The 24,356-nt window shown below is 38.2% G+C and overlaps 2 protein-coding genes across 2 annotated transcripts in view; both read right to left on the bottom strand.

Annotated features, from left to right (window-relative positions):
- NAT10 (N-acetyltransferase 10) overlaps positions 1-3,668 on the bottom strand; it is a 39,426-nt gene extending 35,758 nt beyond the window's left edge. Inside the window, exons 1-3 of the mRNA XM_036861605.1 lie at positions 3,432-3,668; positions 1,270-1,392; positions 832-923 (exon numbers count right to left, since the gene is read on the bottom strand). Coding sequence (XP_036717500.1) covers positions 832-923; positions 1,270-1,377 — 200 coding nt within the window. The 5' untranslated portion in view covers positions 1,378-1,392; positions 3,432-3,668. The remainder of the gene's footprint in view (positions 1-831; positions 924-1,269; positions 1,393-3,431) is intronic.
- Positions 3,669-8,251: 4,583 nt separating this feature from the next.
- CAPRIN1 (cell cycle associated protein 1) overlaps positions 8,252-24,356 on the bottom strand; it is a 37,067-nt gene continuing 20,962 nt past the window's right edge. The window contains exons 7-19 of the mRNA XM_036859676.1: positions 24,115-24,252; positions 22,443-22,495; positions 22,279-22,365; positions 21,011-21,166; positions 20,812-20,920; positions 18,812-18,873; positions 18,220-18,330; positions 17,853-18,002; positions 16,768-16,918; positions 12,517-12,711; positions 11,928-12,028; positions 11,454-11,517; positions 8,252-9,908 (exon numbers count right to left, since the gene is read on the bottom strand). Coding sequence (XP_036715571.1) covers positions 9,844-9,908; positions 11,454-11,517; positions 11,928-12,028; positions 12,517-12,711; positions 16,768-16,918; positions 17,853-18,002; positions 18,220-18,330; positions 18,812-18,873; positions 20,812-20,920; positions 21,011-21,166; positions 22,279-22,365; positions 22,443-22,495; positions 24,115-24,252 — 1,442 coding nt within the window. The 3' untranslated portion in view covers positions 8,252-9,843. The remainder of the gene's footprint in view (positions 9,909-11,453; positions 11,518-11,927; positions 12,029-12,516; positions 12,712-16,767; positions 16,919-17,852; positions 18,003-18,219; positions 18,331-18,811; positions 18,874-20,811; positions 20,921-21,010; positions 21,167-22,278; positions 22,366-22,442; positions 22,496-24,114; positions 24,253-24,356) is intronic.

The following is a 24,356-nucleotide window of genomic DNA, read 5'->3' as shown; positions in this document are numbered from 1 at the left end:
CAGAGCAGACACGCAGAGATGAGAGACTGAGCAAGGACTGGAGCGTAAGCACTGAGGCTCTATACCACCCCCGCGGAAGAGCTGAAATCTCATCCCCGTAGGCTTCAGGAGGTAGCCCGTATACTGCTGACCCTTGAAAAACCTGGGGGTTAACCTGCGTCTAACTTAAGAGTTGGCCCCTCCATAACCGCAGCTCCTCCACATCAGAGGATTCAACCAACCACGGACCACGTAGTACTGTAGTATTTACTACTGAAAAACATTCGGGTATAAGTGGAGCCCTGCAGTTCTAATCCACATTGTTTCAGAGTCAACTGTACTTCAGTAAATTCCCCTTGTGCGTAAGTGTGTTTGTATTGGAGGTCTGCTCTTTACTATATAAGAAGTCTTAAGTCCACAACTTCAAAAAATAAGAACAGCCAATTGTCAAAAACAGCAGTGGACTACTAGAGGAAGAGCTCTAAAAAAAAGGAGAAAGAGGGGGAAAAGTTGTTGCATTAGGCATCAGGTCGTTGGTAACTTCCAAGAGCAACTGAAGGAAACTGCGTTATTAGAGGGGCTTGATCAGCTGAGAAAACTAAGAAGAAAACTCGTGTGCAGAAAGCAAGGAATTGGGCTGGGGACTTAAAAGAGCATGAAAAGGATCTGAAATGTATTGTCAGGAATGAAGAAAGGGCATCAGCTCTATTATTTTTCTCTACTGGGAGTGTCCTCAGAGATAGCACCTTCACTAAGAATCCCTGAAAAACCATGCCAAAGAATCATTTCCTAACATTTAACTAACGAGCAGGGATGGGAAGTGGGATGGGACGCTCAAAGGGCATGGCTTACCTGCTAAACCCCAGCTCTTTCTTATAACACCACAGCACAGAAGGCCGAGCCTTCACAGTTGCTCTGGACAACATGTGATGGAGTATGACCACCTGCCAAAGAAAAAAGCCATAGCATCTCAGGACCAAAAGAGACCTCCGGGACAGCCAGGCCCGAGACCACAAGGCCAGCAGTGCCCAGGCGGGGACTAGAAGCCAGCTCACATACACTTACCCTTGTGCTCAGTCCACCACCCCACATATCAAAAGCTGTTAACCTGTCTGTTAATAATTCTAAATATTGAGTATTTATCACTTCCAATAAGTAAAGGAATGATCCCACTAGGCATTTCACTTAAAGAAAACCAGTCATTATGTGTGAAACCCCAGAGTGTCTGTAACATGCTGACTCTTTGGGACAGGATACAAAGTAAGTCAGGAAGCATTTACCAGGCCTTACCTGATCCTTTCCTCGATCTCCGACCACAACAAAGAGAGACCTCTGCCGCTCAGCTACCCCATTCTCAATGAGAATCCGGATTCGGTTATCCACTTTCTTCCGATGCATGGTGAAAAACTATCACTGAAACAGAAGGAAAGGACACAACTGGACATGAACATCCAGGTTCTGGGTGAGGAACGTTAGCTGGCTGCCTCCTGTGGGGCTGGGGGGCTGAGCTAGGCACATTTATAAGTATCATCTTATTGAACCCTCAAACAGCTCCCTAGGGAAGACATCAGCCTCATTTTTTAAATTACGAAACTTAGGCTGGAAAGGTGAAGAAAATGTTCCCTTGGCATGGGAAGTCAACAGGGAAGCTGTAATTCACACCCTTATAGAGTTTTTCAAAAATCGGAAACAATGTTCAAAAAAAGAATGATTAAAATGTATGATATATCTATGGGCAAATAAAGCGGTTTTCAAAAAAATTTGTTCAAAATCATTTTCAAATATTATCTAAGGATATGGATACAGATGCTTATTAGAGGATAACATGGCAGGATATGCATGTACATAATATGTATATAGAAAAAAAAAGATTGGAAGAAAACACCGAAATGTAAAGTAGTTATTTATGGATGGTGAGATAACAGATGATTCTTATTTTGTTCTTTTGTTTTTTTGGAGTTTTGTGTTGTTTTTTTTTAATTCACATATATTACTAACAAAGTCAGTAATCAATTGACTATTACTATGATGGAATGTGGCCATCTGTTTCCTCAAAGGAGGGAAAACTATACTGAAGCCTGTACAGAGAGATTTCAAAAGTTATTATGATTACATATGATAGAACATTGTATCATTATAATAAATACACGAAAGAAACATCAAAAATATCAATTATGCTTCTACAATGTAAAAGTAAAAATAACGTGTTACTTAGAAACTTCAGTGCTTGCTGCATTCTACACCTAAAGCTCATTAACTGAACCTTAACCCTGCCTTAATTGTCTTTCTAACCTCTCAATCCAAACATGGATTTTAGCAGTTCGATCTTAACTGTAAAACACTATGTCATCATGGGAACATATGTATATGTATAACTGATTGATTCACTTTGTTATAAAGCAGAAACTAACACAACATTGTAAAGCAATTATACTCCAATAAAGATGTTTAAAAAAAAAAAACACTATGTCATAATCAATGGCTCCTATTTTATAAAGAAAGGACCAAGTATAAATACTCAAGTACCCCAAGGAAGAAAAGTGACGGAGACAGGATTCACATTCAGGCCTCCCTTGATTCCAAAGCCTGAACCCCTTCCAGTTCACCAACCTGACCAGCTTGTCAGCTGAGTTGCGGGCCACACAAAGACCCCACAACCAATCAACAACTAATTATTGCTTTTTGTTCTAGTTACTGTGGGAGCCCCAGAAGTAGTACCAGATAAAGCCTTGACTTCGAGGAGCTTTCATTTTCCTTAAAGAAAATATTTAAGAGAAAGAAATGAGGGATAATCTGTCTAAAGACAGATAAATTAGATGTAAAACTAATTGCTACAGTGGTCTGATGAAAGTCTGAGATTACTGTGGGCTGGAGTTGCCATGGAAGGCTTAATGGATGAGGAGGGCCTTGAAGGAAGAGAAAGATGATTATTTTTCATTCATCTATTAGTCTAACAAATATACATAGCATCTATGTGCCAGGCACCATTCCAGGTGCACTGGCAAACAAAACAAAGTCCTGAATGTGCCTGCTGAATACGGAGTATAAACGAATGAGCAGAGTGAAGTAGCTAAGAGCGTGGGAGGATCTAGATGAAATCAGACTGCCTCAGTTCAGTGCCAGGTGCTGCAATCAGGAACTGTGGGCAAGCTCCGCGGAAAGCAAACGTGTTGTCACCCACCCACTCACCCCACCCCACCCCCAGAGCCCCTAGAGGATGGAGATCAAGCCACGCAACCCGCCAAGAGCTCTCGAGAAGCACTCCCGAGAGTGGCCGCCTACTGGGGAAGAGGGTCCTGTTATCTAGGAGCGCCCGGGTGGGGCGGCAGTCGGCATGGGCCGGGCATCAGCACGGATGCAGAGCCTTCGTCCTGGAGCCAGTCTCCTCCGGGCCCAAGAAGGACACAGACACCGACCTCGGCACCCATCCCCAGCCATCCCGTGATGGGTACCTGCGCCCCGAGCCGGGCGGACTCCAGCCAGCAGCGAAGCGGAAGCACGTGGGGGGCACCGAACTTCTGTGGGAGAAGCGGGCGCAACGGGCTGCCCCTAGCGGATGCCTGGTCCCCGACTCTCACAATTTGCCTCCCTCGGCGACGCGCGTCCAGCTCAGGCGCTGGTAGACGGTGCGTGCGCTGGCGAACTAACGGAGCGGCGACGGCGAGCGAGAGGGGACCTTCTTCACCCCTGTCCCTGCGTGATGACGTCATGGGCCCGGGAGGCGGAGCTGCAGCAACTGCGGCTGCGCGGTTTAGTCTCTGCCCGCCGTAGCTGTGGTGCCCGTTCTAAGTTGCCTCTTCGTATCAAAATTAAGAGACCGTGACTACGGAGGGCAGAATAAGCAGATGCCCGCACCCGCAGAGCCTGTCAGTGCGCTGGGGCTAGCTCGGGTGCCCAGACAGGTCCGGGGCAGCACACGGTAAGTGGTCTGGGGTTTTCAGTGTTAGCCTGGTTGTGCGAGATGACTGGCTCCGGGGAGCTTGCGTAATTTTGACACTCCTCTTACTTAAAATAACTATTTTAATGTGATAAGATGGGGAAACTCGATCAGCAGACCTGTCTCATTCAGCTCACTTGACCCTCCCCATCCTCAGTAATGACCTTGTAGACCTCTCTGGCATTCCGTAGATTTTCTGCCCACTATTGCTGCTCCTGTACTTTGGCAGGCTCCCTTTAGGCCTGTATCTGGATGTCAAATGCTGGCGTTCTTCTGAAAACCAGCTTTGGGGCTCTGCTTTCGTTTAGTTACTTCCTCTCCCCCACCCCAGTCTCGGACGAACTCGGTCAAGCGGTTGAAGAGCCACCTATGTAGTTACGGTTTTTTGGGCCAGATCGTTGAATTTAACAAATCCAACTGCTTGCTTAACATTTCTCGATGCCTCAATCAGAAAGTTGAAGCCGAATTCATTTGCCTTTCTTCCTTAAACTCCTTCCTCAAAGCAGAATGTAATTCTCTACCTCCAAATCTAATGTAATCAGCAGCACCACCCATCGTATTTTTTTATAATTCCCTCAACAAAAATGTCAATATGCTAGACACAAGAGATAAAGTGACCAAAACAGTCCTATCTCCTGTGAAACTTACAGTCTAGGTAAGAAAAGTGTTAAGAAAAAAGTATCCAGTGAGTAAAAAATAAGGCACTGCTTTAGACGTGGACTTGGAAGGACTCTGAAGTGGTGACTTGGAGTTAAGACCTGAATTTAGGAAGAATGAGCCTTAACAGTGGAGTGAAAAGCTTTCCCATGCGTTAAGTGTAACACATGAAGACTCCAAGATGGTAAAAGTCTCAGCAAAGCAGCCAGTGTGGCCAGAGTACAGTGAGCAAAAGGAAAAATGGTAGGAAACTAGACCAGATAATTGAAGGGCATGTGGGCCACAGATTTGAATTCTACGTGTGATGGGAAACCACTGGGGTCTGAGTAACAGGGAAGTGACAAAATCTGATTTGCCCTCTTAAAAGGCTCAATCTGGCTGCTATGCAAAAAACTATACTACAGGAGAGCAAGGGTAGAAACACAGAGAACCGTTATAAGCCACTGTAGCTACCTGTTCTGATGTGGTGGTCACAAGTGCTAGTTGACTCAGGATATATTTTCAAGGTAGAATCACATGTAGATTTGCTTGAAGGACTATAGATACAAAGTATGAAAGGAAATCAAAGATATGAGCAACTGGATGTAGGTTCATCAAGAAATCAATTTCCAATACTCATGACATTGAAAGCAAGATATTAAGTAGGAGTTTGTTTTGGGGAGTTTGTGACCTAGAAATACTTATGAGTGACTAAAATGCTGATTGTAGTCAAAGTCGTGGGATTGGATAAGATCACCTAGGGAAGAATGTTAGCTAGGGATGAAGTCTGCAACCAAGGCCTGGAGAACTCAGCAAAGGATACTGAGCAGTGGCCAGTTAGATAGGATATATGTAGAATCCCATTTACTACCACCCTCCACTTTATGTTGTAATCGTTTCTTACATGGGCTACTCCAATAGCCATCTCTTGCACCATATATTTTGTTCTCAACACTGCACTGTTTTGGGGGTTTTGTTTTGTCTTGTTGCTTTGTTTTTGCTGCTCCACGAGGCTTGCAAGATCTTAGTTCCCCAACCAGGGACTGAACCCGGGCCCACAGCAGTGAAAGCGCAGAGTCCTAACCACTGGACCACAGTGGAATTCCATGCACTGAGTGTTCTTAAATGGCAATTTTATTAGGTGACCCACCATCCTCCCCCCCAACCCCACCCCCTATACACACAGCTTAGAAATCTTGTTTCCAACTGTTAGAGACAAAACTTAACATGGAATAGAACTTACAAAGCTATTCTTAGTAGCCCTTACTGTTGCTTCAGCCTCTTTCTAGCTCTACTAAATCTGTACTCTTTTCACTTGAGCCAGAGAGCCTTTCTCAGTCACTGGAGACTGGACTTGGGACACGCAGTTCTCTCCCCTTCTTTACTAGTTTACTGCTCCTCATCCTTCAAGTCTTAATTATTCCTCTCAAAAGTCTTCCCTGATCATTTTAACTGGGTCATATCCTATCATGGCCTTAATATCTATGATCAACCATGTTGCTCCATCATGGCTTTTGCTATACATCAGTGTCATCACATCAGTATCTTTGATTAGACTGTTCAATGAAAGCAGGAACCACAGTGATTTTGTTACCACTGAATGCTTAGTGCTTGGAATGGTGGCCTGGCAAAGAGTACCCAAATTTGCTGAATGAAGCGTTAGTTTACTGACTTAATACAGTGGCTCCCTAATAAAAACACCGTACTTAAAGAAAACCAGTATTACAAGTTAAGAACACAACACTAAAAATCGTCTTTACTAAATCAGGTGGTCTTTCACTACTTACAAACTTAAGGAGCCAGTCTTCTGCATGGGACTGGATTAGGCTTCAGAACAGCTGTTAAAGTAAGGTACTGAAATCCCAATTGAGAAGAATGTAGTAGTCTAACAAGTAAGGCAAGGCTACCAGAGATTTAAATTTTTTCCTCTCCTCTCACAAGTAGCACTTCTTCACTTAGAGCTTTGCTTGATGGTATAAACAACTAAAGCAAACTTCACTCAAGGACAATAAGGTATCAGGTTTTAATATAATTTAATCTAATGTAATTTAAAACATTCACTAGTCTTTACCAGTAGTTTTGTAGAATTCAAAATGGGAAAGGGTATAGAGATGAGGCTTAACAAATTACTTTCATATTCCTGAGGGGTCTCCCTCCCCATTAACTCTTTAGAAGGGATAAGCTCAAGGGCAATACTGATTCTTTTGGTATAACTTATAGTCAGTAAAACTTCAGAGTTCTTAATAAGAACTCAAGTGGGATGGGGATTCAGAAGCTTAAAGATGAAATGAAGGGTTTTAACTCTGTGCTTACCTGTATCCCATTTCCCCTAATAAGATATATTACTGAAAATATAATGAACAATACAAATTTCCTAAGACACTTAGGAGGCTGACTACTCAACTACCTTCTACATTTTATGAACTGCTTGTTGACAGAGCATCTCAGTTCATTAGCCTTCTGAGAATAAACACACATTCTCATGTCTCTAAGTGAAGTCTCCCACATAACAGAGTCATATACATAGGAGACAAAAGAACTGCAGAAGCTAACTGATTAAAAATATTTAACGGATTTCGTTTTAATATCAAGATACGATGATCAGAAAAACTTTCATATTCTTTAGGGATATTAGGATATGAAAAAAAAATGCCCTAACGAAGGTAATCAATGACACTCTACCTTAAAGCTTTAAAATAGAAGTCTCATTGTCCACATGAGATGACTGATACTGTGCATTTACTTGAAAGTACTTTATAATATGGAGTCTTGCTATACCAAGAAGCTACAGTGCCACGTGTGACAATCATTTTCTTTCAACTCTGCTAGAATATGCATTTGCCCAAACAAGGCCTTCTGCAGGTAGGACAAGTATTCACATATTATACAGAACACCTAGTACCAAGACTCAGATCTTAATGGGACTTTTTAAAAAGTTCTCTGCCCCATAATGAGGCACTGCTTTAAAAAATATAGTCTGAATTGAGGCATAAAAGCTTTAGACTACGTAGAATGCCAAAAAAAAAAAGAAAAAAAAGCATAGTATCTCAAAAGGAACAAACGATTCTTTTAAAAACATACATAGAAATAATCAAACTACTAACACCTTTACATATTCACAGCATCTGCACTAATGCATAGACGTTTGAAACCTAGAAAGCATTTCTCCTCCATCCCATCTCTGAACTGATTCATAGAGATCACTGTATAAATAACTTGCTTACTTCAATTTTGATTTTAAATTTCATGAAATTATTTTCTACACAGATAGCAAATTTAGTTTTATATATAGAAGGATTGTAAGCATACATCATCTATAGGGATTACCCAGTAAATCACGAATATTTTATCTTTCCCCCTAAAATACAGCAAACATATGGTTGTGGTACATCCCAGGCAGATGTCATTTAAAGCACACAAGGGGAGGTGCTAGCAGAAGAAATACTTATTTGTAAAAGTAAACAGATAACCCTTCCAATATGATGTACCACAACCACACATGAGAAAAGAACTTCTTTTATTTTAAAATAAACATTGAAGATTCCCCCCCGCTTCCCCACCACCCTACAAATCTTCTGAATGTGGAATGTTCAATAGCCTAACCATTTTAGTAGGTTACAAAACCAGCAAAAACTCCAGTTGTCTAATGATGAACGTTTGAGAATGGTTTTGTGGGGTTTTTTGTTTTTCTTTTTTTAAAAGTAGCTGAGCACCTACTGGAAAAATTCCTTGGCTAAAGGCTGAAAACTAAATTCAATTTCTGCACAGAAAATACCATTAACTTAGTAGCCTTTGCTTAATAGGTGGGATTAATTCTCCATGAAGTCCAAGTGGGATACAACAAGCAGCATTAAGTTCATAGGCACACAGAACTAGTGCTCCAACTGCTAGCACAAATTTCAACATAGTACATAAATTACTAAACTGTCCTCTTCATCCAACTTGGGACTCTCCCTATACATCTATGGGAAGGAATCACCACTTTGAATACAAATACCTCCATGAGAAATGGATAATTCAATTAGGGTTAGACAAAAGATAAGTGCAAGTACTATAGAAATAACTGCTGGAGATAACCATAAAATTTGGAACACTAACTGCATGGGGTGAACCACATAAGCTGCTAGCTGTTGAACACCAGTGTTTCAAGATACAACTTTTACAAACATGTTTTATTTGTTTGCTTATACCATCAGAACTTAAACTACTGACTGTCATTTCCCTAAAATAGGGAAATCAATCTAAAACACATACTGGTGCTTTTCAAAAGATAGCAATTTAAAAGGGTGGTAGCAGCAGGCATTTGATATCTTTTTCTTTTAAAAACTTTCAGGCTGCAGGAAAAACATGTGACCAAGGTTGTTATGATTATCCATTAGAGATTTTCATCAGTACCTGTACCAATTTAGGTGACAATACAGCAAGATCCAAGGATTAGTGACAGACAATGTACATCATAAGGAATGATATATAGTACCAATCCTTACAAAAGTCATTGTCAAAGAAACTGTTAAGTGTTCAGAAAGGTATCTAAATATTTCACATTAAGTACAGAAGCGGCCATCCAGATTATATCCCTTATTTGTTGCATATTTTTCAAAAAGTGCCAATCAAAGCCTAATTCTGCATTTTGGCTTTGTCTTACACAGTATCAGCTGTTAAAAAGCAATTTACATGTGTTTTTAACCACAGTCGTCTGGCCAGAGAATGAACAGTGCTGTGTCAAACCCTAAGGCTGCTAGCCAGCCTTATATGTGTGATTAAGGACCCATGCATAATTTGGTATGCATCTAAATGTTCAGTGCTCCAATTTAACTGGAAAAGCTGTGAAATGCAGTTGTTATGCCAAACCACACTCCACTCCTTCCATCTTCCTTTCAAGGGAAATATTTTAGTTTTGTCAATTACCACTGAATAATAGGGCTGATTTGTAGACTTTATCCAAAGTCAAGTCAATCTTGCTTTTTCCAAGCCACTTAAAATAACTATGGAGATACCACCCCGTTAAAGTATATGATGTTTTACTCCTAAGCAAGGGTGAGGAATCTGAGTATCATGTGCAAGACTCAAGATGACGTTTAGGACAGAACATGCAGAGTAAAAATAGTTTCCTTCCATATCCAGGTAATATAAAGCTGACAATTGTAGTCCTGTCTTTATGGGATGAAAACAGTCCCTTTACAATAAGTTTCCTGAAAGGGAGAACAAATAGATAATAACTCTTCTGGTAACATATTATGGTACACTGGCCAGTGTGTTTTTGGCGATTAAACATAATCCTGTGAATCAGATTAATTCACTTGCTGAGTGTTCATTTGCGGCATCCCTCTGTTGGGTCTTGGGGGCCCTCCACGACCTAGAAGACAAAAATGGCATTTGGTTTTTCTTTCAAATATTATTTATTTTGCCTTCAAGCAGATTTTCATCTGAAGTCAAGAAGCATGTGGGCAGCTTGTCACCACATTATTAGGTTTAAGAGGTCAATTCTTCAGTGTTCAAGTTTCACCTGTCCTGGAAGTTGTCATGCGTAAATTTGCTCATGTTCTCTAGCTAAAAGAAGAGTAGAGCTAATGGAGTATTCCACCAGTACTCATTCATTCATTCATTCAACAAGATTTATTGAGTGCCTACTATGTGCCAGGCACTGTCATCAGGCGTTGGAAATAGATACAGCAGTGAAGACAGACAAGGTACCTGCTCTCATGGAGCTTACATTCTAGTGTACACTCTAGCTTACATTTCAGTAAGTAAGTAACATCATACTATCAAAATTAATAAAAGCACCAGAATGAAAAACAGACCTTATTACCTAAACTGTTAAAAAGAAACTACATAACATTCAAAATTGTATAATGACTTGTAACAGATAAAGTAACTTTTTACATGCTGTTAAAACAGATTTTTAGCTACCAGTCAACTCAGCTTTCATAGAATATGCTACAAGGTGAGAAAGAAGAACATAACCCACATTCACATGCAAATATCCTTTGATACTTCAAGTCAGTAATTCTCAAGTGATCCATAATTAAAAAAAAAAAAATGCACCTTTTTTGCTGGCCAGTTGCTACTAGCATTGAAATCAAAGTACTTTGTAATTCCTCCTTAACATACATTTTATACATGTTATGGCCAATATCTAGAGGAAATCTATTCAATTTTACTTCCCTCCAATCAGAGAACCATTTAGAACTTCAGATCATATGAAACGATACCTCTAATTGTTAGATTGACTTCCTACCCAAATAGTAAGCAGTTTTCCTATGGTAATAGACAAAAACCAAAAACTCTTAAAACCTATAATTTTTAAGTATAGTTCTGTTAGTTAGTTAGGATTTTGGAGGTTTTGTTTCAAAGTCAGAAATAATTTGACATTTATATCACTAATAACGGTCCAAAAGGCATTGAAATTTCAATTAGTTCTATTACTTCTAAATGGTTCTCTAAATGTAACTATGGCTTATCCGGCCATTAAAGGGTTTCTGGCCCTAAAATATAATATGCATGTTTCAAAAATGAAAGAGGAATAATAAATTTATATAAATGTTTAATCTCATTCCAAAAATGTCTTACAAAAATGTTTTGGTAAGTACTTCCTAAAAACATTTAGCAGGTTTTAGGACCTGAAAAATAATTTGCAGTTGGAAAAACACTTTTTCTGAGGAGGAGAAATGTTCTAGTTTTCAAGACAGTTTATATAGTAACAGGGAAAGTCATTCAAAAAATTAAATTTGGGTTCAAGATAAGTTTTAGAAACAGAGCATTTCATTTAATCCCTAGCAACAAGTCTGGAAATGATAAATGTATTCCTAACATGTAACCTACATGCAGACTATGAACAGCTCTTCCAAGGCCAGAACAGAAGCTCCACTTAGGAGCTAGGATCACCACCACAAAATATTACCTCGTGGGGCTCCCCGTGGTCCACTCTGCCCAGAGCCTCGCTTGAAATTCTGCTGATATCCATCCTAAAAGACAAGCTAGTTAGTACTGAAGAAAAGGCAATTTTCTAATGCTTACCCATCTATCTCTATTCTTACAGTCTAACACTTATAGAATACAGAATTCTTATTCTTTTAGACATTTAAATATAGCATTACTACAAGTTATTCTTTAATCGTACTTCTATTCTCAAGATCAATGAGATATATTTCTCAGCTCTTAAAAATCACTGTTTTTACCAGCCTCTATTAAATGAATACCTATATTGAGTGCTAAGAAAAGCAAAAGTCATCACATTCTCCACAAGGAAGTATCTTGTACAAGGTACAAAATTAGCCCCAAATTACTTAGCTGCTCAAGTGCATCAAGCAACTACATTAGTCCCTTTCATCGGGGTATTTAGGTCAGGTTTGTATTTTATAACAATTTTACCTACCCGCTGATAGCCAGAGTAGTCCCGGGGAGCACTGAACTGAGACTGTGTATATCCACTGTTTGGAGTGTTAGAGAATGAAGCGCGGTAACCATCATATCCTCCTAAAATTTAGGACAAGAAATAAAAAAAAACTTTCTTATCTTCAAAGGGAATTTTTACTTTCTCATTACTGACCAAGGGAAAAACTGAAAAATTGTAAGCTATGCTAGTTATTCAAACTAATTTCTTATCCTGATCCAATCTGTTTATACATTAACTGCCTTAGAAGATGAAATTTTCACCCACCCATGCACATACACACAAAAAAATAACAAAGAATCTCCATAAGGTCTGACAATTTATAGAAAGCAATATCCCCTACAGGACAGTGGTAGACATGGGTTTAATACATACAAAAAAACTCAGTCCCAATTTTGCCAATTTAAATGACGGTATCAACACATACTAAAAATGTTTATGTTGTACATAAGAAGCTAATGCAGAGAGATACATATTTTTCCTAAAAATCATATGACATATTTCTATATATTATGCAAGTCAGAAAAGAACATGAACTTGCTTTCTGGGGTCTTTTTGTTTTTGTTTTTACCTCTGAATCCATTAGCAGGTCCCCTGTATCCATTCATCAAGCCTCTAGCACCACGGGAGCCTCCACGAGACACACCACGACTGTTGTAATAGGGCTGACTGCTACGTGGAAATCCAGTGTTCTGCTGGGGAGGCTGCTGGTGGTTACCAGTCACTTGATGGGTCTGGTCCTGGGAACCATGGTAAGTGCCAACCACTATAAAAGAAAAACATACATACATATGTATATACACACACACACAGCTCATTACAATTTGTCTGATTTCCTACATGCTTTCTGGTTTAAGAAATGTCTTACACAGTTTCCTCAAAGTTTAATTCTGTCTTGAAATTTTCATATTAATAGGGAAAACTACACATTAATGAAGTCCCTGTCTTTCTCCTGTATTACACTAAAGGCAATAAAATTCTCCAACGAATTCCAAACCTTTGAAAGCGCACATTGTGTGAGAGCACACGATTCTATCCTTCCAAATGACTTGAAAGGCTATATTATTAAACATCTTCTGAGAGGCATCTGCTTATAGCACAAGAGACCCGCAACAGTCAAAAGATCTTACATACTGAAACACTTACCATCTTGTACCATTTAATTATTTCATTATAAAGCTCCTACTGGTAGTTTTCTTATTCTTTTAAATTTTCCTTGATACTTATTAAAACATACAAAAACATACAAAAACATACTCTCCCATAGCTAAGCAGCTATATGCTAGAATACTCAATTACAAAGGTAAATCAGCAGAGGCCTTCAACTTACACCCCGCCCTAGTACATTTCAAGTACTTTTAAAGCGCAGCCAATTTAGAAGAGAGTTAAATGGTACTCACACTGGCACTCAACCCCCTGGAGTGAAGGGAAGGTTCTAGAAGGTCCACACTATCTTATACCCCTCCTCCTTCCACAATGGGGAGAAGTCTAAAATCTAGAAACCTTCAAAAATGAAATACCAAGGTACATTTCAGGTATTACCCCAATGTTCATAATTTACAGGGAAGAAAAAACAGTGCTAACAGTATCTTTGGGAGGTGAGGAAGGTACAGACCAAAGGAAGGCCCACACCCCAGGAACAAAAACAGTCAGCAGCCTCTAGTCAGCCCAGATCTCCCGTGTTTGGGCAGAGAGAAAAGGTGATGTGAGTCTTGAAAATATTTAGCTGAGCTATTTTATAACCTCAAGAAACCCACATTTATTAGTTCTGAGAATGATATTTTGCAATGAAAAAGCTAGAGAATGCCTAGGAACAGAAGGGGTCATGGCTCCTTTTTGAACTATGTAATGGACCAGATACACTATTCACAGTGTGCTCTTTCTACATAAATTACCTTTTACTATATTCCCAAAATTTAAATTTATAAGCAGATATCACAAGTACCAGTAACATTTTCTATCTAAAAAGATTCATTCAGGGAACTCCCTGGTGGTCCAGTGGTTAGGACTCCGCACTTTTCACTGCAGGGGGCACGGATTCAATCCCTGGTGGGGGAACTAAGATCCCACATGCCATGTGCCATGGCCAAAAAATAATAAAAATTTTTTAAAAATAAAAATAAAAAGATTCATTCATATGCAAGTAAAAAGTAGAAGAACTGAATTTTCGACTCACTTTTTATCAATAAGAATTTTATTATGCTTTTTGGTCACATCTCACTGCAAGAAACTCAAAGTAGAACAATTAAAGGGTGATCTTTATTTAAAAATACCAGAATTCCTATTTGAGTGCGTGTAAAGCATAAACACTAGTCCATAAAAAATAGCCAAAGATCCTTGCCAGATCCTTTTTTCATGTTGTTCCTGACTAGATACTAATTCAGATTAAAACAAAACTTCTGGAATGATGGGATACACTGCCTTGTTCAACAAATATCAGAATGCCCTCAACCTGCCAGGCCTGGTCCTAGACACAAGGGATGAGTTAGCTGCCAACACATAATCTTTGCCCATAATGAAGTTTTAATAATGGGAAATAATAAGTAAATAAAATATACATACAAGTAAAAACATCTATACTATCAGGTAATAAGTGATTAAGGAAAACACCAAGTAGGATAAATGAGTAACCAAAGTGAGCACATTACATTTGGACAAGGCAATGAAGGGAGGTCTCTGTGAGGTGATATCTGAGCATAGACGTAAAAGTCAAGAAGCAAGCCATGCAAACATCAGTGGAAGAAAAGGTTCAGGCAAAAAGAAAAGAAAGTGTAAAGGCCCTGAGAAAGGAGAGAATTTGTGTTTGTGGCTGGTATGGGCACATAAGGAAGAAAATATAGGATATACAACAGAATCAAGGCAGGGGCCAGATCATGGATCTTATAAACCAAGGTAAAGACTTTGGATTTCTTTTCTAAATGTAATTGGCAGTCACTGGGAGGTTCTGAACAGGAGAGAGACATCTGATTTACATTTTAAAATAATCACTCTGGCTACTCTGTGGAGAAAAGACTGGACTAAAATAAGCGTCAAGGGAGACAACTGCAATATTCCAGATAAGAGCTGATGGCTGCCTAGATCAGAGTGGTAGGGTGGAGGTGTTTGAGCAAAGCATACGGGCTGATCTGATTTTTTACTGAAAATATCTGTAAATGTTATGAAGTTAAGTTTCATAAATAATGTGTATTTTGAAATGGTAACAAAAGGTTATCTAGTCCAGTGCTTCATAGTCAATTAGTAATGTCAAGTAGAATATAAGAACAAGATAGCTTGAAATCAACTGGCACAAAGGGCCAAACTAACCAAATCAAATGATATACAGTAATTTTTAATTTCATTACACCATCTGAAAAAAAGGTAAAACAGCAAGCATGTTAGCATAATGTCTAAAGGCACCAAATATATCCGCTCCACAACCAACTTATGAATACAGGCATGCCTTGTTTTAGTGTGCTTCTCTTTTATTGCTCTTCACAGATACTGCGTTTTTTTTGTTTTGTTTTGTTTTGTTTTTACAAATTCAAGGTTTGTGGCAACCTTGTGTAGAGCAAGTTTATTAGTACCATTTTTCCAACAGCACTTGCTCACTTCGTGTCTCTGGGTCACATTCTGGTATTTCTTGCAATATTTCAAACTGTTTCATTACTAGATTTGTTATGGTGATCTGTAATCAGCGATCTTTGACGTTACTACTGTGACTCAGTGAGGTTGCAGAGGATGGTTAGGATTTTTTGGCAATAAAGTATTTTTTAATTAAGTCATGTACACTGTTTTTTTAGACATAATGCTATTATTGCGCACTTAATAGGCTATAGTATAGTGTGAACAGAATTTTTATATGCACTAGGAAACCAAAAATTTCGCGTGACTCACTTTGAGATATTTGCTTTATTGCAGTGGTCTGGAACCGAACCTGCAATATCCTCAAGGTACGCCTGTACATGGCAATGAATAATTAAAGGAGCCTGAGAACAAGAAGTCCAGTTTTATCATTCAAAAACACAGATAGCATAACTGCCAAATTTCTGTCAGACTGTGGTTGATTCAACCTCCCTGATTAGTGATGCTGAATACTACAGTGATATATAAGAAAAATCAATGTTGACCCAGGTCTGTCAAGAAATTAGACAATTAGAGATAGTTACTCACATCAGTCAGTCCAGTTACTCACATCAGTCAGTCCAGTAAAATTAAAGTATTAACTCCTATGATTCTTAATAGGGTTTGCTAGCTTGTTGTGGGATTCCAATTAAATCTCTTAAGAATTAAATAACCAAAGACCTTAAAAAGCTATTTATGTCTTACAAATATAAGAAATCTAAAATATCTCTATCCACATTATTATTGTGATAGGTATGACAACTGGCCAAATTATGACCTTACTTGCCAACAAGGACCTTGTTTCAACCTAGTCCACCAAATGCAGCCACACCAACGCCTTTACTGCTTAATTTTGTATAACCAACTTGCTGCCAGGTATCATGCCAGCAGGCTTCAAATAATTAGCAATTAAGAGCAAAGTTGATCACAATTTGAATAGCAAGTTTAATTCCACTAAAATCACGTAATGAAATAGGATAGGATATTATGAAAACTCACTAACCAAGGGAAAATGGGCATAAAGCCTCCGAAAACTGCACATAATTCACATACAGCAAATATGGGCTTGATTTTACTCAGGATCAACAATGAAAAATTCATATGGTCTACTACCAAAACAAAAACTCTTGGACACTGCCACTCAAAAGTCCAAACTCTCCTAACACTGTCAATAACTGCACTGCAAAGCAAGTAGCCAAGGAGGTGACACTGGTTTTCCTACCTGTTTGAAGCTGTTCTTGCTGAAGCTCTGTTTGTTCTACTTGGTGAGGCTGACTGGAAAAGCTCTGGTTATAACTGGTCTGGTACTGATTTTGCTGTTTTAAAGTTTCTGGTTCATTAACAGGAGGAACTGGGGCATTCATATTGAACACCTATAAGTAAATAAAGTAAATGATTAGTTCTTCCCTTTATGCTAATCATTTCCCTACTTTTAACATGGCAGATCTCAATTCTGGTTTTACCTGAAACGTAAGAAAGACCATTACAGAAGTCTCAGACATCTCTCTCTCTCTCTCATACACACACACACACACAACCCTCAGTTCATGCACCTCAATGTCGAAAATACATATATACCATACAGCACTTAAAGCAGAGTATAAATGGGGATTAAAAATCTAAAAAGACATATAATCAGAAGCCTTGGAAATGCTATTATAAATGAGAAATCTTTTTAAAAGATGCAAACCCCTGATAAAATATCACTTACAGAAATTAAATCTAAGAACTTTAATTTAAATAATTATTTTATTTTTATTGATATTTTAATCAAAAATTGTATCTTAAGCATTTAACTCTGAATTTTCCTGTGAGCACTGTTTTGGCTGTATCCCATCAATCACAGTATTTTCATTATCATTATTTTCTAGAAATTCTGCAATTTAGAGATGCTTACTGAAGAACCAGGGTGAAGTATCATAATGTCCATTACTTTACTTTGAGATATACTTCAGTAAAATAAAATATTAAGCAAATATGGCAAAGTGTAAACAGCTGTTAAATCTAGGTAATGATCTATATATATAATAGATGTTATACTAGTCTACTTTTTTCATGTTTAAAATTTTGTTAATCAAATCAAAAGGGTGAAACTACAAAACAAGAAGATGTGGGCACATAACTCTTAAGACTCAAATTTATCTCTGGGAACAGAAAAAAATGAGAGTTTGTGTTCAATTAAATATACCCTACAGTTAGGGTAGATGCAGACTCAAGCACAAAGTTAAATAAAAACTTTCTGTTGAGACTCTAGCATGAAGATAGTACACACCAGGCACTTAATGTTAGTTGAATTAATTTGCTTACCGTTTGCATGGATTGGAATGGAGCTGCATTTACATTGATTCCACTGCTATGTAAAGGTTTGCTTGTCCCAGCCTGGAACACCTGAGGCTGAGAAGCAGCAGGAAGGGATGATGATGCTGTAGTCTGGTCTGTATTTAAAGAGATTGTTGCCTAAACACAAAGTGAATAATCACACTTTAGTGGTAAACTAAGCCAAGTCTACTACCCATATGTATGTTAAGAAGCTCAACTATTTCATGAAACAAAAATACTACAGTGCATGCATTGGGGCCAAAACGAAGAGACACTATAGTAACAGTTATTTACCTCCACCCAATTCATGTATAATTGCCTCATCAAGTTTACATGACCTGGTAAAAGAACTTGCCTGAATCTGGTCAATTGGTTCCTTTTGTGGTCGTTGCTCGGTAGCATGAGAAGGCTGGTACAAGGGTTGAGATGCTGTATATCCCTCACTTGTGGATGAAACCAAAGGAACCTACAAAGAAGTAAAGAAATCAAAGCTTCATTCTGTTATAAACCACCTTTAATACATACAGGGCTAAGAAATAGATACGATAAAGAGACTATAAAACCTAACAACTGCAAAAATATATATATTATTAAAGCTCAAAGTTAAATAAACCCTAGTCCAGTTATGAAGCTCCCCACAATCATAGATAACATCTACACTAAATTTTTAAAAAATTATGAAATCTAAAATATTTCTCAAATTCTCAGTTCAACATTGAAAACCTTCTTCCTTCATTATAATTATAAAACACAAGGATTAACAAAAAAATTTTTTTAGTTCATCAAAAGAAAAATAAATGTAAAGATGGAAATAAAGGCTGATAGCTACCCATGCCAGACTTAAGACACTTATCAAATTCGTACCTGGTTTTCATAAGCTAACTAAGAAAGAGACCCAAGAAGTGATTAAAAACAAAAACCTGCAAAAATATTCGTATCACTCTTACCTGTGTAGCTTCTGGTTGTACAGAAACTTGATTAGGTTGAGCAAGTCTAGATTCAGAATGAACTGCAAAATTGATCAAAAAATACTGTCATACAAAATCAAATTTCTTCAGAGATGTCTAAATACCTTTACTTGCTCTTTAAAGTCATTTTTCTATAGCCAAATCCTATATAAACTTTTTAGCAATCATGAAAATAAATGGGGAAGTATAGGCAGGATTTTAGCTTTCAAGTGAGCATTTTCGATTAATTGATAGTCATTGTAAGTCAACTGTCACAATGGCCTTCACTTTGTTTTGCAAAGTGTTAGTGAGACAGTACTAATGAAGAGGTATAGAGCAGAATGGTAAGAATCAATGCTAATGTTACCCAGGAAGAGCCTTTTAAAGCAGTAACCATAAAGTAGCATTACTCTTACTCAAAACTTTTAGATAATATTCAGTAACATTTTAATATTATCAACTTTCAATATAATTTCAAATGTTTCCACTGGAAAAAATAAAAACATACCTTTAAAAAGCCTATATTCAATTCAATGTGCATATTATTGCCAACCCTCACCACCCTTCCACTACTCTCCCAAATCACTGTTAGACAGATAATCAAAAATACAGTATTTTTCGTTAGCCATTTGGAAATCATCCGTTTTCACTGGAGAGTCTAGTGAACTCAGCCTTACCTGAACATCTAAACAGCTTTACAGGTTACATCAGTGCTGCATGTGTTGACTGGTGCAGCTAAGAAAACTATGTATTTTCTTCCTCTGGCAGAGCTCAAAAAATGAACACTGATCTGTTTTCTAACTCTTGGTAGAGATATGAGCTTCCTTTACTTTAGAGAAATCCTAACCATATTGACTGTGTTCATTAAACATGCTATTACCAGCAACTCCTTTTATGACACTTAAGATTAACAACATTAAATGTGTTACTTTACATGGTTCAACTTCTATGCCCTTAATGCTGACATGCTGTAGGAAAAAAACAAGACTCAAAATTACTAATAGTCCTAAAGAGATGCTCCACTTAAGCTGATACAAAGGCACCAACCGTACTTAGTATGCTGCTGTTTCAAATAATGGTGTAAGACTAGTAAGAGTTTGAAACTTACTATCTCTTCCACTTTCCTCTTGAGCATTCCCTTACCCACTCCACTAGTGCATCTCATTTTTTATTTAAGTAATAAAATGTTCAGAAATTCTCCTAAAAAGCTGCAATCATCCTTCAGAGAAAGACACCTGTTAATACTAGATTTATTCTTAGATTAATTTTGAAATTTAAATAGCCAAGCAAAATTTCATTTATACACAAAAACAAGCAAAACAGGTCTACAGTTTTACAAGTCAGAAGTTGTTACTAATGGGGCAAGGAGAGAGGTAACTACTGACTAAAAGAGAACACAAGTAGGCTTCTGGGGTACTGGTAAAGTTCCACTTTTGGGTGCTGGCGTGTTCAAGTTTGTGAAATCTCACTGTGCTATAAATTTGCATGTACTTTTCTGTATGTCTGTACGCCAATAAAGTTACAAAAAAAAAAAAATCCACCACCACCAACGATGGAACTACAGTTATTATTCATATTACAGGAAAAAACAGTAACATTTCTCATCGAATTAAAAGATAGAGACTTCCCTCGTGGTCCAGTGGGTAGGACTCCACGCTCCCAATGCAGGGGGCCCAGGTTCGGTCCCTGGTCGGGGAGCTGGATCCCGCACACATGCCGCAACTGGGAGTCCGCATGCCGCAACTAAGAAGCCCGCATGCCACAACTAAAAAAAAAAAAAGGATCCCGCATGCCACAGCGAAGATCCCACGTGCCACAACTAAGACCCGGCGCAGCCAAAGTAAACAAACAAACAAATAAATAAATAAATATTTTAAAATAAAAGATACAAGATCTAAAAGTTAAGCATTAAAAAGAAAAAAATTAATTTTCATAAACTTTACAAAAACTGAAAAGCATTGGCTCTATACTTTCTCACATAAACATGTATCATTACTAACCTGGAGGGCAAACCAGCTGGGGTATGTCCATGTTCTGTGCTGGATTCATAGGCTGTGCAGATACAATGGCAGGATCAAGGGTCTGGTTTTCAAAATCCAGCATTGAATCCTATAAGTTTAGATAGAATATAATGGAATTAAGTTAAATAATGTAAACACTTTACCCTTCTGTCATAGTGTTTGACTAAACTGCACCTACCTGTATGAAATTATAGGGCCCCTGCATTTGCGCCATAAGGTCCTGTACTCGCTGTCTTCTCACGAGGGGATCTGCCTGAGCCACTGGGGTCAAAGAGTGGGGCTCTGGTACTGAAGGAGATGCAGCCTGAGGTTGCTGCTGGAGTGAATTTACCACCTAAAGTGGGAGAGAAGGAGAGGGGACCAGGTTGGTAGAATGACAAGAGCTCCACTCATTATCATCATGACTGGTCCCCAAATTACATATGCCACCTACACTGTAAACAGAATAGCAGACTTGAATGTATTCAACATGACCAAATTATGCCAAATTTAACATTCTGATCAATGCTATCTCTTCTACAGTGTTCCCAATTCCAAAGGGTCACCATGTAGCATTTCAGATTTACCTTGTAAACTGCTTTCAAGAAAGACTACCTGTGATAACTTCCTAAAATCATGTGTTCTGCTTAAACTGTTAAGCTTTCTATATTAAGCAAACCTATATATCTATATCAAATATATATCTATCTCAGTACCTGATATATAATGAGCATTCAAGAAATGTTAGCTATTATTATCATCAAGCTTTGAGTTCCTATCATTTCATTCTCTCTGGCAATACCATAGGATCAAGCTCTATCACCTCATCAAAACTGCTACAAAAGCCAAAGCTCACTCTACCTGTCATTTTTCTAGCTCTAATAATTTCTCCTGATTATTGTTTTTAGTAATTCCCTGCTCTGCTGAGAAATATCACTAATTTTTATTACATCAAATTTATATTCCTCTGTCTGGCTTTTAAGCCTGGGCAAGTCATATCTGTTAAGCCTGGGCAAGTCACAACCTTATTTCCTTTGTAAGCAATACTGAGTTAACAGAGCCTGGTAACCAAACAGCACTAGGGTGAAGGAGAAGTCTAAGATGACACTCCAACGTACCCCTGTAAGGTAGTCTTTCTGAAGGCTATCCATGTGGGAGCCCAGATTTTTATAGAGCAACCTGATAACAGACAAATCATGTACTTTAATAGACAGATTAACCCCATAAATTATAAATTGATATTTGTATATTTTTTTGTAATTGGATCAGCAAAGCAGTGATTATATTAAATATCCACAAAGACAAACAAATCACCTTTTAAACAGAACAGTCTTACATAATGAGTTTGTTATTCTAATAAATGTACTAAGAATGCAAAAGACTTAACAATCTAAATTTGTTCTTAGGAGAGATAAGAATTAGTAATTAAAGACAAAAGACATCAACCTTGTAACAGAGAACTCTTACCTCAACTGTTTCAACTGTCCACTCATCTACCTGCTCCTTTTCACCACTGCTGAACTGTGTTTCTGCCATAAATTGTCTATTTACATACTGCAAAGCAAAGTAAATGTTTGAGACCTCTGTTTGAAAGGCAGAAAGGGAAAGCTAGCATTAAATAAAAATCATACCTCTGTTGATTCAACTTCACTTTGTTCAGTGTATTCTTCTGCAGGCTCAGGTTCTAAGAGGTTAAAAAATGATACAAAAGAGTGTAAGAAAACTTTTTTAAAGTTAACAATTCATTTAAATCCAAATAAGTAAACAGCTCACCATCACATAGTCTGAATTTATTTACAAAGTTATAGTTAACAGTACGTTTCTGTATTTTATTATTCTTACAACAAAATGCTCAGAAAGTTGTTTTCTTTACCATTTATTCCACAATTATTTTAGTTTCAATAGTAATTATTCTGGATCAAGTATAATGCCAACAAAGCAGCATCCTAGTCTCCATTTTAATCTACTTGGTAAAAGTGGTAAGGGAGGAAAAAAATGTCTTGGGAATTCCCTGGCAGTCCAGTGATTAGGACTCGGCACTTTCACTGCCTGGGCCTGGGTTCGATCCCTAGTTGGGGAACTAAGATCCCACAAGCCTCACAGCACAGCCAAAAAAAAAAAAAAGACTGCCTTACTGCCTTATATTGATCTGCAACCATAAATTCCATTGATGTGTAATGTTCCCTTCTGGTTTCAACCTAATGCTTACCATGTGCCAGGCACTGTATACATACTTTACATATTACTTCCTAAATGAAGAACCTGAGGTACAGAGAAGTTCGGTAAGTTGCCCAAAGTTACATAGCTAATACGTGTTGTAGCCAAGATTTTATCCAGGCAGTCTGATTCTGGAATCCATGCTTTTACCCATTATAAAATATATGCTCCAACAATGCTCCCTATAGTATTCAAAATTTTATTCATCATCTTACGTTATCATAAAAGTCCTCACAGTAAGTGCTTACCTACCTATTAGTGATGTGCTAGGTGCCAGAATAGATCTCTGGTGACTGAGGAATTTATAGTTCAAGATAATGGAGTTATAATCACTCCGTCATAAAAAAAAACAGAACAAAACCTCATACCATTCACCTCATATACTGGCATTGTAAGCAGCAATAAATCTGCGTACATCAGCCAAAAATCTATTTGAAAAACCTTACAACAGTTGCTCCCTCATCCATACTCCAGCCTAGCAATACTGCAGCAACAGAAATACCAGTCTGTATCAGTGATCAACATAAACAAGATAGGGGCTTCCCTGGTGGCATGGTGGTTAAGAATCCGCCTGCTGATGCAGGGGACATAGGTTCGAGCCCTGGTCCGGGAAGATCACACATGCCGTGGAGCAACTAAGCCTGTGCGCCACAACTACTGAGCCTGCGCTCTAGAGCCCGCGAGCCACAACTACTGAGCCCATGTGCCACAACTACTGAAGCCCACACACCTAGAGCCCGTGCTCCACAACAAGAGAAGCCACCGCAATGAGAAGCCTGCGCACCACAACGAAGAGCAGCCCCCGCTCGCCGCAACAAGAGCCCGCGCACAGCAACAAAGACCCAACGCAGCCAAAAATAAAATAAAATAATTTTAAAAATAAAACTAAAAAATAAGATAAACAACTGATATTTAATGCCTCTGGGAATTACTCTTATGCTTTGTCTTAATATTTGGTCATGCTTAAAGTTTCTTTAAAAATCTAAGTGTACAAATACAACTAAATAAATGTATAGCTTGAACTTGTGACAAAGGAAAGTAAAACCAGGACCCTAAACTAAAGTTCATATCCACCTGAGTACTCACCAGCTTCAGCTACCTGGTCTTCAACTGCAGGTGCTGAGGCTGCCTCTTCTTCCTCACACAGCCCATTCTGGTGGTTGTGAGTGCTGTCAAAGTAGTTTGACTGGAAAACACGCTCAACAATTTCCTTTAGAGCTTTATCTAAAAACAGAATATTAATTATAGTCTTGGACTATCTGAGGATGCCTGACTTAAAAGATTCAACGTTCTACAAAATATAGCGGTAAGAAAAACAACCCCATCAA

The sequence above is a fragment of the Balaenoptera musculus genome, chromosome 8, assembly GCF_009873245.2.
Source record: "Balaenoptera musculus isolate JJ_BM4_2016_0621 chromosome 8, mBalMus1.pri.v3, whole genome shotgun sequence".
NCBI classification, from domain to species: domain Eukaryota; kingdom Metazoa; phylum Chordata; class Mammalia; order Artiodactyla; family Balaenopteridae; genus Balaenoptera; species Balaenoptera musculus.
Note: the sequence above shows the minus strand (reverse complement) of the source record. Positions and strands in the feature narration are given on the sequence as shown.